The sequence below is a fragment of the Balaenoptera ricei genome, chromosome 1 (genome assembly GCF_028023285.1).
Source record: "Balaenoptera ricei isolate mBalRic1 chromosome 1, mBalRic1.hap2, whole genome shotgun sequence".
NCBI classification, from domain to species: Eukaryota; Metazoa; Chordata; class Mammalia; order Artiodactyla; family Balaenopteridae; genus Balaenoptera; species Balaenoptera ricei.
In genome coordinates, this window is record NC_082639.1 from 14786672 (window position 1) to 14800559 (window position 13888).

General features: G+C 52.4%; 2 protein-coding genes across 3 annotated transcripts in view; both read right to left on the reverse strand.

Annotated features, from left to right (window-relative positions):
• The window catches only part of CAPZB (capping actin protein of muscle Z-line subunit beta), a 137587-nt gene that overhangs the window by 38629 nt on the left and 85070 nt on the right, over window positions 1–13888 (reverse strand). For both annotated transcript variants that reach the window (XM_059915162.1, XM_059915153.1), the window contains exon 3: window positions 3512–3633. In XM_059915162.1, the coding sequence (XP_059771145.1) occupies window positions 3512–3633 (122 nt within the window). The remainder of the gene's footprint in view (window positions 1–3511; window positions 3634–13888) is intronic.
• On the reverse strand, window positions 9459–9773 carry LOC132348100 (small ribosomal subunit protein eS24-like). The gene has a single exon (XM_059895255.1). The coding sequence runs from the start codon at window positions 9771–9773 to the stop codon at window positions 9459–9461; it is 315 nt and encodes a 104-aa protein (XP_059751238.1).

Below are 13888 nucleotides of genomic sequence, written 5' to 3' on the forward strand. Positions count from 1 at the left end.
TGAGGGACACCTAAGCATTAAAAAAAAAAAAAAAAAAGAAAAAGAAAGAGAAAAGAAAATCAACGAAGACCTCTTGCCAGATCCAGAGACAAAGATGAAGTTGCAGAGTGCTGTCACCACCACTATTTATTTGTAAACTAGGCTTGGTACCTCACCTCCACTCACCAAGGGGAGTGCAGAGGAATCTGAGCGAGAGAATCGAAACTCCCCACCTGCCCTGCGGCTCCTCAAGACCCCAAGACTCTCCTCAGCACACTCCGCGGTCTGACCTTCGTTTCCACGGTTACAGAGCCATTGCTGTCCTGGGGGCCTGGAAGTCCCACCCCTACTGGCTTTCATTTAAAGGCGACCTGATTAGACATAAGAGCCGATCTCTCTTGAAGACTGGGGGTCTGGGATTTTCAAGACACATCTCTCCCTGCTCACAGACGACAGCATTTCAAGCCGTTAGTCCTGGAGCCGGGGTAATTGTAGCTGGGGGAAAAATCATAACATTACCCAGAATATCCTGAGTGGAAGGGGCACTCAGAACACATTTAAGAGCTTAAATGGAGGCCATTTGAAAAAAGACAGATGGACAGGAACGCTTAGATTTCAAAAGCCAGGCCTTTCATTTCCCTCAGAGAATGCTTTTTGTTTCGGCTAACAGGTTTCAAACAGTGCTGCTGCAAACCGTCACACCATAAGGGTCTTATTTAAGCAAACGATCAGACACAGGACAGAAATGTGTGGAGAAACTCGGAAGACCTTGAAGTTTTATACCGAGAAGAGAAAAAAAGGAAAGCCCTGTGCCCTGACACCCTGGGCTCCTCTTCAGCTGAAGACCCCCAGGCCCCCTACGGAGCCCCAGGAATGTAGGTGGGAGCCAGCAGGGCGACCTGGAGGTACCACATCCTGGGAAAGCCTGGCCTGGGCATGGACTGGAAATGATTTCAGCCTTCCACAGGCTGCTGGGCAACAGCTGCCTCACACAGCAAGCCCAAATTTTCAGGTGGAAAAAAGAAATACGACGACGATGTTGAAGAAGCAAGACTCAGCTCCAGGCCCCCCTCTTGCAGGGTGCCTCCCCTGAACCCCATGCCTGGTGAAGCCACTCATCCTTTGGCTGTGGGCTCCCTGGCCTGTCAGCCCACGTGGCACCCTCAGGGACCTCTCCCTTGGTGAGGACTAGACCCGGCCCTATGCCCACAACCCGGACAGTGGCTGGCCCTCCCAGGCTGAGCCTGATCTGCCTCAGGGCTTGTCTCACCACCTTGGAGCTGGATGCCCACCTCTGCACCTCCATCTCCACACAGACCTCCGGGAACTCAGACTACCCACAGCCTAGCTGACTCCCCACGTCCACCCGGTGGGCATCTGAAGCCTAAAATGCCTCCAAACCAGTCCTTCCTAGAGCCTTCCTCACCTCGACAGTCAGTGACCCCACCTTCCAGCTGCTCATCCGCCCCACCCCCGCACCTGCAAACACTGCTGGCTCTACTTTTAAAACCTGCCTCAAACCCGACTACCTCTCCCCATCTCCGCTCTAGTCTCCAGTCTAGGTTAGACCAAAATACATTCTTTACCTGACCTCCATTTGAAACTAGGAAAGGGACGTGATCACATGACAGTCGTCTAGTCTTGTTTAAATAGTATGAATTCTTTGTAATTTCTCCCAAGTTCTGTGCTGTTCAGCCCTTCACACGTGTTATTTCTTTCAACCCCCAAGTGCCCCGAGCCAAGCCCTGTGGCCCTGACCTTCAAGGCCTCTGGCCTCACCTCCTAGCCCTGGCCTCCCCTCACTGCTGTCTGTCTCCCACTCGGGCCTCCCTGCCAGGCTCCATCTTGACAGCTCACCCCACCCAAGGCCTTTAAAGGGGACACTTCTCCCAGACCTGCGCCGGGACTGAACCTTCTCACCCTTAAGTCTCATTTCACACTTGACTGCCAACGCCAGAGCCTTCCCTGTTTACCCCTCTGCCTCTCCCTCCCCTGGTCTTCCATTATTTTCTTTATTTGCTCTTCAACAATATATTCTGTTTATGCAGCTGCTGACTCCCTGGATTCCTCACTAGGACACAAGCGCCACAGAAGAGTGACTCAGTGTCTGACACACGAGTGCCTGCTCACAGAAACGTGTCACTGAGCATCCTGTTAGAAGAATGAACACTATCAGCCTCCACTTAATACATGAGAAAACTAGAGTCCAGAGACAATAAGTAATTTGTCAAAGTTCCCGTCTGCTCAAGGGGGCAGTGCTGGTTTGGAGCCCATGTCGGCTACCTCCAGCCAATTTCTCCTACTTTCATTTCTCAGGCCCCAACCCCTCCCCCAAAAGAGCATGAGGCCAAAGCGCTAAGACTCAGCCCAGGTTCTGCGGCTTCTAAAAAAACCTATAGCCTACGGCATTCCTCCACCATTCTCCAAGGTACTGACTACAGCCATCCATCACAGGAATAGTGGATGGGTGGAGGGATTCCCAGTCTTTTTTAATATTAAGAACTCCTAGGCACCCTTAAAAACCTAGCTCGGGCATCATCTCCTCCGGGAAGTCTTCCTGGAGTCAACCTCGGCCTTCTCTATGCTACCCTCAATAAGCTTGGCCCTGGCTGCAGGAATCACGTCACACAGTAATCAGCTCCTGGGTGCATCTCCTGTTCTAGACCACGGATCACCCAGGGCAGGGATGCAAGTCGACTTAGTTATTCACAGCCCTGGACAGGGTGATGGAGAGAGAAAGGAGAGCTGCACATCAGACAGACGAGCTTCATTCACATGCCCTTAAGCACGCAGGCCCTCCCTGGGCTCGGGATTCCTGTCATGGACACACCCTGGACCTTCTCCTTTGCAGGATTTGATGTGATTTTAATGAAGCAGCTTGCTGGAGGTTCTTTTTTTTTTTTTTTAATTAATTAATTTATCTTTGGCTGTGTTGGGTCTTTGTTGCTGAGTGCGGGCTTTCTCTAGTTGCGGCGACGGGCTACTCTTCGTTGTGGTACGTGGGCCTCTCATTGCGGTGGCTTCTCTTTATTGTGGAGCAAAGTCTCTAGGCATGCAGGCTCTAGAGCACAGGCTCTAGAGCACAGGCTCAGTAGTTGTGGCACACGGGCTTAGTTGCTCTGCAGCATGTGGGATCTTCCCGGACCAGGGCTCGAACCCATGTCCCCTGCACTGGCAGGCGGACTCTCAACCACTGCGCCTCCAGGGAAGTCCCTGTTGTTGTTGTTTTTTACCAACATCCCTCTCCTATTAGACTGTAAGCCCCACCAGGGCAGGGGCTTCTTGTTCACTGCTGCATCTCCAATGCCCAGTGGGGGTACTCCACAGACATCTTCTGGTCGACTGGATGGAATGATGGATAGAAGGGAGGGAGGGAGGGAGGGAAGGAGAAAAGCCTAGCAGAAGCACAAGCAGAAAGAAGGCTGATGGGCTGTCAGATGTCAAAGCTCAGTAGTCCCTGAGCTGCTGCAGCAGTGGCAAGCGGCTGTGGCGGGCGCGGCATGCCTGCTGCATTCGTGGGGCAGGAGCTCACCTATAGGAGTCCCCATCTCTGTTGTAGTCACACAAAAGGTAATCCTTTCCCACCACCTTGTCTCTGGCGATTTTCAGTGGCTGGTCAACAGAAGATAGGAGATCTTCACATAGACTGGGGACCTGGCAGAGAGAGAGGAAAAGTCAGAACAGAGGTTAAAATAACACATCAAACCCAGGTTGGCTAACGGCATCTGTAGCCACACCGTGGTCAGCATATTTAACATCTGGCCCTTGGTAGCCTGCCAGAATTATGGGCCTGTTCTTTTCTTTTCCACATGTGTCTGACACCAACTGTGTCCCTCTATAAAGAAACCTGTTCTTGAATTACAGTGGAGCGTGATTTCCAATACAGCCTTCCTTCCAAACTGCGCGCAGCTTTTAATTACCTGGTCGCCAGGGTGGTCTAGTAACGTACGAACGTGCTTGGTATTGGTCTCTGGTGGGCAAAGCACAAGCTGAAGCCCCGAGAAGAAGGTAAACACTTTAAACACACAGGAGTCCAGAGAGCTCTGAGAAGAAGAGCCAGTCCGTGCTGAGAGCTCCCACAGGCTCCCTTGCTAGGTGGAGTTTCCAGTACTTTACAGGACCCCAGCCAAGCGTTACCAGGTTGGCTGACGTTGTCAACCCCACCTGCTGCAAAGGTAGCTTCCCACGGTGCCGAGCTCCAGCTGCTGTGCTCAGGCTCACCCTCCTGGGCCCCTCACTGAGGAGGGGGGCCCTCGGGTGGGGGGCGGGCAGGGCTGAATCCCAGGGCAGATGCTGCTGAATCGGACACAGAGCCCTGGTAGGAAGCAGGCCTCTGGCCTCCTCCTCCCAACTCAAACATCAATTTCCACCGAAATATTCCAGGAAGGGAGGGCAGCGCTCTCCAAAATGGATTCCTTCAGGCTTGAGTCACTTCCATGCTGTATTTTCAATGTGCTGACTTATTCGTTTCATGGGCCCGGGTTTACGGAGGCCCCACCATATCGTTTACCCGACGAGCGGCTGCCAACTGCACCAATAACCCTTCCAAATGGAAAAGTTAAACCATGTGGCAAGACACCCAAAGAGCAGCTCAGCAGAGGGGCGGCCAGCCACGGCAGTTCCCGCGCTCTGCCGGAAGACCCTCGCCACCACCAGAGAGGCACGGATGGGGCCACAGCCACCTCGGAGACCACCAGCCTCCATGGGCTTCTCGAGGCATCTCTGCTGATGGTGGGGTGCCTCCGAACTCCGCCTGGAAGGTGCCGTCTGGCACACGTGTGAGACGGTGACCTTCCTGGTGACTCACAGCCGTTTCTCATACGCTGAGCAGCACCGGGCAGCCAGCCCCCCGAGACACACACACCATTAACCCCTGTCTGCAACGTGCTTATTTCAGAACTCCTTCTGGATGCAACGCCCATCTGTGTACTCACCTCCCCAAGTAGAAAGACATACAAACAAAATGGGGCCGTTTTCAGTTAGTTTGGCGCTGAGAATACCAAGCCTCTGCCACGTATCATGCACTATGCTGGGCCCTTTACAGATGGCATACTGTCTACCGGAAGCTCACATTCATCTTGTGAAGTAGTTATTTTCCCCGTTTTACAGATTAGAGAACTGAGGCCCGGAGTCGTGAGGTTGCCCAACGCCCACACAAGAAGAAAGCAGTAGAGAGAGAAGTCTCCCCCTCTGACCGGAACTCTGGTTTAACGGACAGCTGAGAGGAAGAAGAGCACACGCCAAAGGCACACTCTGCTGGGAAATGACCCCCTCGCACCCAACCCCTGTTCAGCTATGGAACCCTTCACCTGGAAAAAAAAGTCCAGATCAAGGCAAGGAAGATTTTAACAGCTTCCACCCAAGGCAGCTGGGATTTGAAGTGGCCTTGCTTTCCTGTCGTTGGCCAAGTGCAAGGGCCCTGGGCACCTATGTGCCCGCCTATCACGTTACAGCCTTTCCCTGCCATCACTATTCTGTTGGGCTGATTCCTTGGCTTACCTGTTGGGCCCTGACTTTTGCCTAGAACCCCATTCTAACTGGCTGGGGCCCTGACACTACTGGCCTAATTTATCCTGGAGTATAGTAAAGACCAAGCAAACACGCTCTGAAGTGAGACTTCCTGACTCTACGACTCACTGGCCCCCTGGCCTGGGGCAAGTCACTTTATTTCTCTACCAAGTTGCATTTCCTCACCTGTAGAGTGGGGATAAGAAAAACCAACCCGGTTGGGGATTGCATGTGACAATGATGCATTCAGTACCCAGCAAAGCGTCCAGTGCGGGGCAACGCGTGCACATGAGGAACCGACGCACTGAGGCCCCTGCTTCCCCTCGGTCCCCAACACCACTGCTGCCTGTCATTCTCAGCCCGCAGCTCCAGCCTGGACGGCAGCCCCGGCCTGGACGGCAGCCCCGGCCTGGACAGCAGCTCCGGCCTGGACAACAGCCCCAGCCTAGGCTGCACCTGAATTTGCTGTACTGCCCCAGGCACTGGATGAAAATGCACCACTGAGATCCAGTTCTGCCCAGAGTCATGCTGCCCCTCTCCTGCCAGTCCTGCTGCGGGTGGCTAAGTCCCCCAACAGAAGAAGCTTATAAGATAATGGGATTTAGTATAAAACAGGCTTGACTTCACTCCTATCCAAGAGACTAATCCACGGATCGAAAGTATTTCAATAATTTCTTCCCAGCACTTATACTAACTGAAATGATTTTTTTAATTATTTGTGGTCATGTCTCTCTCCCTAGAACGTAGGTTTTACCAGGGCGAGGGCTTTGATCCTGTTCACCGCTGAATCCTCAGTGCCCAGGGCAGTGCCTGACACAGAGCAAGTGCTTGACGTATGTGGGAAGGAGGAAGGGAGGAGTTTTACAACACGGAGCCTCCCAAATGCCAATCGGCTTTATTTTTAACTTAATAAATTGGTGTGTAGCAAGGATCTTCACCCAAAGAGTGTGTAGTCAAGAACTAAACTTTGATGGATACCAATGACAATTTCACCGTGGCTCCAACCAGGAATATGACCTGTGATGTGGTTCCAGAGCAGCAGACAGACAGAGCGGGAGTTTTAGTGAAAGTCCTGGCGTCTGTGTTACTATATGACCCCAAGGAGCACAGCGGCAGTGCGAGACTGAGAACTCAGAGACCTGGGTTCGAGCCCCTGCTCAGCTGTTAACTAGCCACGGAGACCTGGGCTGGGCCCGAGGGTGTTCATCTGGGAAACACAGCAGGTCAGTTGCATCAGACACAGATGGCTGCTGGGCCACTGTAAAAGCCTCACTGCTTCAGTGCAAATAATTCAGGTAAAGAAAGCCTCTAATCAAGACACTATTAGGTTCTTCGTATGGTTAAACGTATTCATCCTTTGAGAATGCCCCCTTTTTGGGTTGTTTTTGTTAAGGTGTCTGTAACTTGATGAAACGATAGGTTTTGTTTTTGTTCTAAAGGTTCACAACCAATGACCTATTCCTCCTCTTCTCTTTTAAATGTCTCTGGCCTGTGAAATCAAAAAATGTGGCAGCCACTTTTCTACAAAATGGGATCCAGCCCTCCCTACCTGTCCAAGTAGATCTGGGTACTTTCAAGGCCAGCATAAAGGAGCAGGAGGGACTCCACCCCCCCTCCACACCCCACTTTGTAACGCATGTCCTTCGAAGCACAGACAACGCAGATTAAGGCAGCAGCGCAAGGGGTTGATCCGTGGTACCAGCTGTCATCCATGGCCACTCCTGTTGCCTGCCCAGCCTCCTTTCCTGTTCTTCTGGTCACAAAGCTCCTCACTCCATATGGTTGGGCAAGGCTGATCTCTACTCCACCACCAGCCATGGGCAACGACAGGGCCTCAGCCCCTGGCATATGCAAGGAAGAGTCTTCTCCAGGGGCGATGGAGGGACACACGGCTCACCTCCTTTCTGCCAGGGCAGCTGGGTTGGGGGTGCAGGGCCTGGGCTGCAGCAGGCATCGGGAGAGTACCTCCCTGCATTTCTGAGCACTGCAGGGCCGTGGAGATAGTACCTGAGCGCCCAGATCCAGCCACCCTTGAAGATCTGTGCCTGGACTTTTCAAGATCTACGGCCAGGTTCTAACCAACCTAAGGAAAACATACATCTGAACTGTAACTCACAAAGCTACGGCTGTGCACAGAAAAACACAGAGAGCTCATGAATGACGGATGACTTGCCCCACCACGAAAAGCACCTGGTTGTGATATGGCTGGATGATTCTCCACCCCAGCAGGTACAATTTTCGCCTTTTGGATAAACTCCCAAGTTGGGCCATATCCTTGTATTCTGTTTCCCTCCACCAGTCCTGTTTCTTTGATCAAAGATAAAATGCTCTGTAAAAATAACATCATTGTCGTCATGTGGAACGAGAAGTGTGGACTACACGGTGTGCTCGCAGATTCGTACCAGAGCAGCTTCCAAGGGTGCATTAGTCATGATCTGGCACCACCACCAACTCGTCTCACTCCCACCCCATCCCACCCCTTCCCACCCCTGCGCTTCTGCCTGAACCCTCTCAAACCACCACACTGTCCTACTCAGTGCTTCTAGACATGCGAGTTTGCACATGCGTTCTTCCACTTAAAAATCCTCTCCACTTAGGGCTGCTGGATAAAATAATGCATTGGCCAGTTAAATTTGTATTTCAGACACATAATGAATAATGTTTTAGTATGTCTCCAGTTTACACACGACATATATTGTTTGTTAAATCTGGCAACCTATCCCCATATAGTCTTAAACCCTACCACTCTTCAGGGCCCAGCCGTAACTCCAACTTCCTTATCAAGATGTCACCTTCTTTGGAATTCCTGCAGTGACGATGGTATCAACTGAATCCTAAATGCTCTGGGGACGGCTGTTCTAACACTGGCCTCAACTATCAGGTTACTCCTTCCTCGAGACTTAACACTCTTCACTGAGCGCTGACTCGGTGCCCGCGGAGGCCGGTCCTCCAGACCCAGGCCAGTGACTCGTACACTGGTGGGTGCTCCGGCGTGTTGGTGTAAGTGGGTATCAATCCTATGATTTAGGGTCACAGTACAGACCCAACCCCACCCCACCTCCTAGTCATGTCAAATGCTTGGAACAGTGAAAGAAATCACATTAAGTCTCAAGGATCCCAAGTTTGCACAGCAATTTAAATGAAAGGACAGGTCCAAACAAAGCCGGGAGTTCACTTCAGGGTGTGAGTGTCATAGGCTCTGCTGCCTCGGGACCCAAGGAGGGCCTCTGGCGAGAACATGTGGTTGGTGTCGACCACCCGAGGGCTGGACGGTTTCTGTCCAAACTGCCCATCTGACCTGCTTAACAGCCTTTGTAAGGAATGCTCATTTAACACCAAAGGTGTCAGACCAATCCAAGCTGTTGGGGGGATTTAAACCTAATTCCAAGTGACGTGGAATAATAAACAACGTTGCATTGGCCAAGACAGCGTTCCCGTCATTGTTCTGGTGGTGAAGTTCATGCCTCCGTCGGTCTCTCCACTGCCACTCTGTGGCCACACCCCAGGGAGCAGGAACCGCCTCGCCCTTCACCACCGGCACCCCCACCTGGCTGACGAGCGCCCACGGGGCCTCAGGAAAGATCGGGTGAAACAGGAATAAAGCGAAGTAGGGCAGGGAGAGGAAAAAATCCAGAAGGTAGAAGGCAGGAGAGAGGCTAGCACGCGACGAGCTACTGCCTCAGGTGACCCCTTAACGATACCGAGAATAAAGAGACGGACACCAGGAGGGGGCGGGGGTGCCAGGCGCTGCACTACGTAAACTCTACCTGCGTCGCCGCCTTGATTTTTTTATTTATTAATTTTTTCATGTAAAAGGCCTTAGTTTATTAATTCTCTCACGAAAAATCTGCACAAACACCGCAGAATCTTTACTCCTTCTGCTGTCCAATCTCCAGCTGACTTCTTTTTGCCAGCACCAAACTGGCCTTTGCAGTCCCCATGACCGTCTTTATTCTGCTCGTGCGTTCCTTTCACTGCTTTCTTGAGGTCTTCTCGTACAGGCCATGTCTTGCAAGCCTGTGTTTGGGCTCATCCTTCTTCGCGTGACCCAAGGAATCGTAAATCATGCCAAGGCCAGTTGTCTTGCCATCACCAAAATGGGTTCTGAACCCAAACACAAAGATGACGTTTGGTGTGGTCTTGTACATTTTGGCTAGTGTTCCCCAAATTTCTGTCTTAGGTACTGTTGCCTTCCCAGGATGAAGGACATCAGTGACCACTTGTTCCCGCTGAAGTAGTTGGGTGGTCATGAACTTCCTGGTCCGGATAGTTACTGTGTTGTTCATGATGGCATGATGGTGGCTGATCTTCAAGCAGCCAGGGAGAAAAGAGCCTGCATCGCCTCCTTTAATCCTCAAAACAGCCCTGCATATAGATATGATTACTGTCCCTATTTTAAAGAAGGGCGAGGGAATTCCCTGGTGGTCCAGTGGTTAGGGCTCCGCGCTTCCACTGCAGGGGACACGGGTTCAATCTCTGGTCGGGGAACTAAGATCCCACATGCCGCATGGTGCGGCCAAATAAATAAAGGGGGGGTGGTGGCAAAATAGGGCCTTAGAGAAGTAACTTGCCCCAAGTCACACAGCTACTAGCCAATGTCTAAGAAAAGACATGTGACATACAGTATATCTGGGTTAAAAAAATAAAAATTACAGGGACTTCCACTTCCCTGGTGGTCCAGTGGCTAAGACTCTGCACTCCCAATGCTGGGGGCCCGGGTTCGATCCCTGGTCGGGGAACTAGATCCTGCATGCTGCAGCTAAGAGTTCATATGCCGCAACTAAAGGTCCCGCACACCACAACTAAAGATCCCACACGCCGCAACGAAGACCCGACGCAGACAGATAAATAAATTTTTTAAAAAGCTATACAAAATAACTAAATAAAAATTACATTCACTCTTGCTGTTGCCTCAAACTGAATCCTTTCCTACTATCTAGCCCAACAGCTTATCACATGAAAAGAGATACAAATCAGAAGTTTCCGGCCACAAGTGAGGTTTGTGTTTGGGCCGCCATATGGTTCTACTTTGCCTCTTCCCCTTCTCCATTAGTTATTAATGTTGAAAAAAATTGTTCAACCAGAAAAAGAAACTTGAGATGAACCCTTAAAAAAGCACAAAAGCCAGACCAGTTCAACTCCATGGATAATCTAATCCACGGCGCCCTCGTCTTTAAGAAATGCACCCTTGTACCTCGGTTTTTTAAAAAAATGGCCAAATGAACACATTCCGTCTTTTGATCTGCCCGCTGGCTGAGAGCCCGCCACCAGAGAGATAAGAATCGAAAACAGACCGTGTTCGCTGGGTCGCACACTCAGATGAGTAACGTTGTTGAAACCATGGCTGGGCAGAGTGCTGGCTGGCCCCACTTCCCGGCAGACAGCAAAGTATCAGGATGCCAGGGCTCCCTCCCCGTGGCCAGCAGAGGTCTCTGCTTACAATCTGTTCCTTTTATTTTTTCCAAGGCCCCAAACCTTCTCCGCTTTTCTCTAATAAAAATTAAAAAAGAAAATAAGGAGAGTGCTTTCAATGACACACATGCCTGTGTCAGAAACACAACCTACAGGGTGGCATTCTGGAAAACACCAAACTCAAAATCAAACACAAGTTCGAATCCTTGGTCTGCCACTTTCTGGCTGAGTGTAACCTTCCTAAACCTCAGAACTGGGGGCTACAACACCTACCTCAGTAGATCCTGAGTGCCCACCCCAGGCACCTGCCATGGATTCAGCGGCAGACAAGATGCACGGGCACGGCCCTGCTCTCCCAAAGCACGCTCCAGTCGCTGGAAACAGACAAGGCACGAGGAGCCATCCTGAGAGTGGCGAGGGCTGTGACGCGGACCTGATGGGGATGGGAGGGGGACTGCAGGGATTCGGTGGTCTAGGAGGTGGACGGAGCTGACACGTGAGTGGAGGAAAGGAGAGGCACTGTGATGGGACTGAAGAGCCGGCCCCAGGCTCCCCCCGCCCCCACCCCCGCCCCCACCCCGAGGAGAGTAGAAGAGAGAAGCATCTGTGCGCTGGAGTCCTCGGCCAGGTGGAGCAGTGCCTGTGGGTCCCTTTAAATGTGATGGCAAGCCCCGGCAAACTGTTTTTCATAAAACTTCTTAAAGCCTCCCTCCCACCTCCTCCCCAGACTCCCAGGTTTAAGAAGGATGCACTTGAGGACCCATCCGTGAACGTGGGCCCAGGCGGCCTCCGGAGCCTATGGGAGATGAGGGACACCCCCCCAAGCCCCACCCCCCTGATCAGGGTGGAGGAAACAAAGTCCTCCCCATGATTGCCCAGCAGCAACTTTTTTTTTTTTTTTTTAAATATTTATTTATTTGGCTGTGCCGGGTCTTAGTTGCGGCGTGCAGGATCTTTAGTTGCGGCATGCGGGATCTTTAGTTGCGTCATGTGGGATCTTTAGTTGTGGCATGGGGGATCTAGTTCCCTGACCAGGGACGGAACCCGGGCCCCCTGCACTGGGAGCACGAAGTCTTAGCCAATGGACCACCAGGGAAGTCCCAGCCCAGCGGCAGCTCTGTTACCAGGACCTTAGTTGTCACCAGAAACACCTTGGGCCCTGGAAGCAGAGTTTCCAAGTGAACTGATGTAACGCCTCTCCGAGTGTGGGTGCCCCGCACTGGGGACACCTCACCCCGCCCTGTAAACCCACTCAGAGGGTTTGCCTGAGGAAGCAGAGGGGGAGCCCAGGGGACCTTGCTCACCCTGCAGGACCCCACCCTCCCCACCGTGCGGACGGGAAAACCCAAGTGCAGGGAAGCGCCTCACACAGGCGGCTAGGTGGGGGCAGGGCAGAACTGGACTCTGAGTTCCAGACTCTGACCCAGCGATTCCAGAGCACAGGCCCCGCTGGGCCGGCAAGGCGAGGGGCTCCCGCTCCCACTCCCCCTTCCAGTGGGGCCCCGAGGAGAGGGGGTGAAAAAGGAAGAGAATCGGGGGGAACTCGGGGTCTGCACGGTCCCTGCCCGCCCGCCCCGACTCCTGCGCTGTGGGCAGGGGCCCGCGCCACTGCCAGCGCCACCACCCAGCACAGCCTGACCCCAGGGCCGCCGGCCCTCCTCGTGTTTCAGATCCGGCCTCTCTTCTAATTAAGCTATCATTGGACTCTGAGAACAATATTCTTTAAGTACAAGTTCAGACCGCTTCCTTCACTTGAAGATTGCGAATTATAAAATGCGCTTTTAAGGAGAACACTGTTAAATGTCCACGACAAGTGTAGGAAGCAATCTCCCAATTCTGGCAACATCATAACGTGTGCGAACCGTGCCCCTCCAATTCGGGCCACTGGCACGGGCTCCTGAGAGTCACACACTGCCAGCCGGGTCTCATCGCTGAGGGTCTAACACATGGGAAGCTGCCAACATTAGGAAAGCGTTTCTGATCAACACGTTTTATTCTGCCTAGAAATCAATTTTTCATGTGCCATTAACAACAAAGAGCTTTCTCAAGAAACAATAAGCCTCCCGCCGCTCTTTTCTTAGGCAGGTGCCCCAAACCACCCCAGAGATAAATAATAAACAAAGGCAAACTTCCTGGGCTGGGTTTCAGCCATTCATACCCCAAAGCTTTGCCTTCTAGAAGCTTGCAGGCTGGAGTAAGAAGCCAGAAGCCTTTTCTGAAGAAGGGTCAGGAGGGGGCAGGACAAAGAGAAGACAAACTGAAAGGGGAAATTGAAATCACTACATGTGGGTCATCCAGGGGCACACACAAGGCTCCTGTTGTCCACGTGTAACCCTAAGCTTCCGGAAGGGGACGAACCAGGTGCTTGGAGCCTAATTAAATTAACTGTTCCCTGGCCGGGAGCGACCGCATCACCTGTGTCTGCGCTGAGAGAAGCTGGGGTCCTTCTAAGCCACCCACTCCTCTTTTTTTTTTTTTAAATAAATTTATTTATTTATTTATATTTATTTATTTTTTGGCTGTGTTGGGTCTTCGTTTCTGTGCGAGGGCTTTCTCCACTTGCGGCGAGCGGGGGCCACTCTTCATCGCGGTGCGCGGGCCTCTCACTATCGCGGCCTCCCTTGTTGCGGAGCACAGGCTCCAGACGCGCAGGCTCAGTAGCTGTGGCTCACGGGCCTAGTTGCTCCGCGGCATGTGGGATCTTCCCAGACCAGGGCTCGAACCCACGTACCCTGCATTGGCAGGCAGATTCTCAACCACTGCGCCACCAGGGAAGCCCCCACCCACTCCTCTTAATGAAGGGCTGGTCCCCGAGGGATAGGGCACGATATACAAGCACCTTTAAGAAGCCAGAGGCAGAAAACTCACTGGGTCTAAGTTACGTGCACTGGCTCCTGAGGGCTTCGCACAGCCACCAGGCTGGTTTCAGGAGCTGCTGCACACGGGGCAGCCAACTGCCTCGGCCTGGACGGCCGCGGGCGGGAAGCTC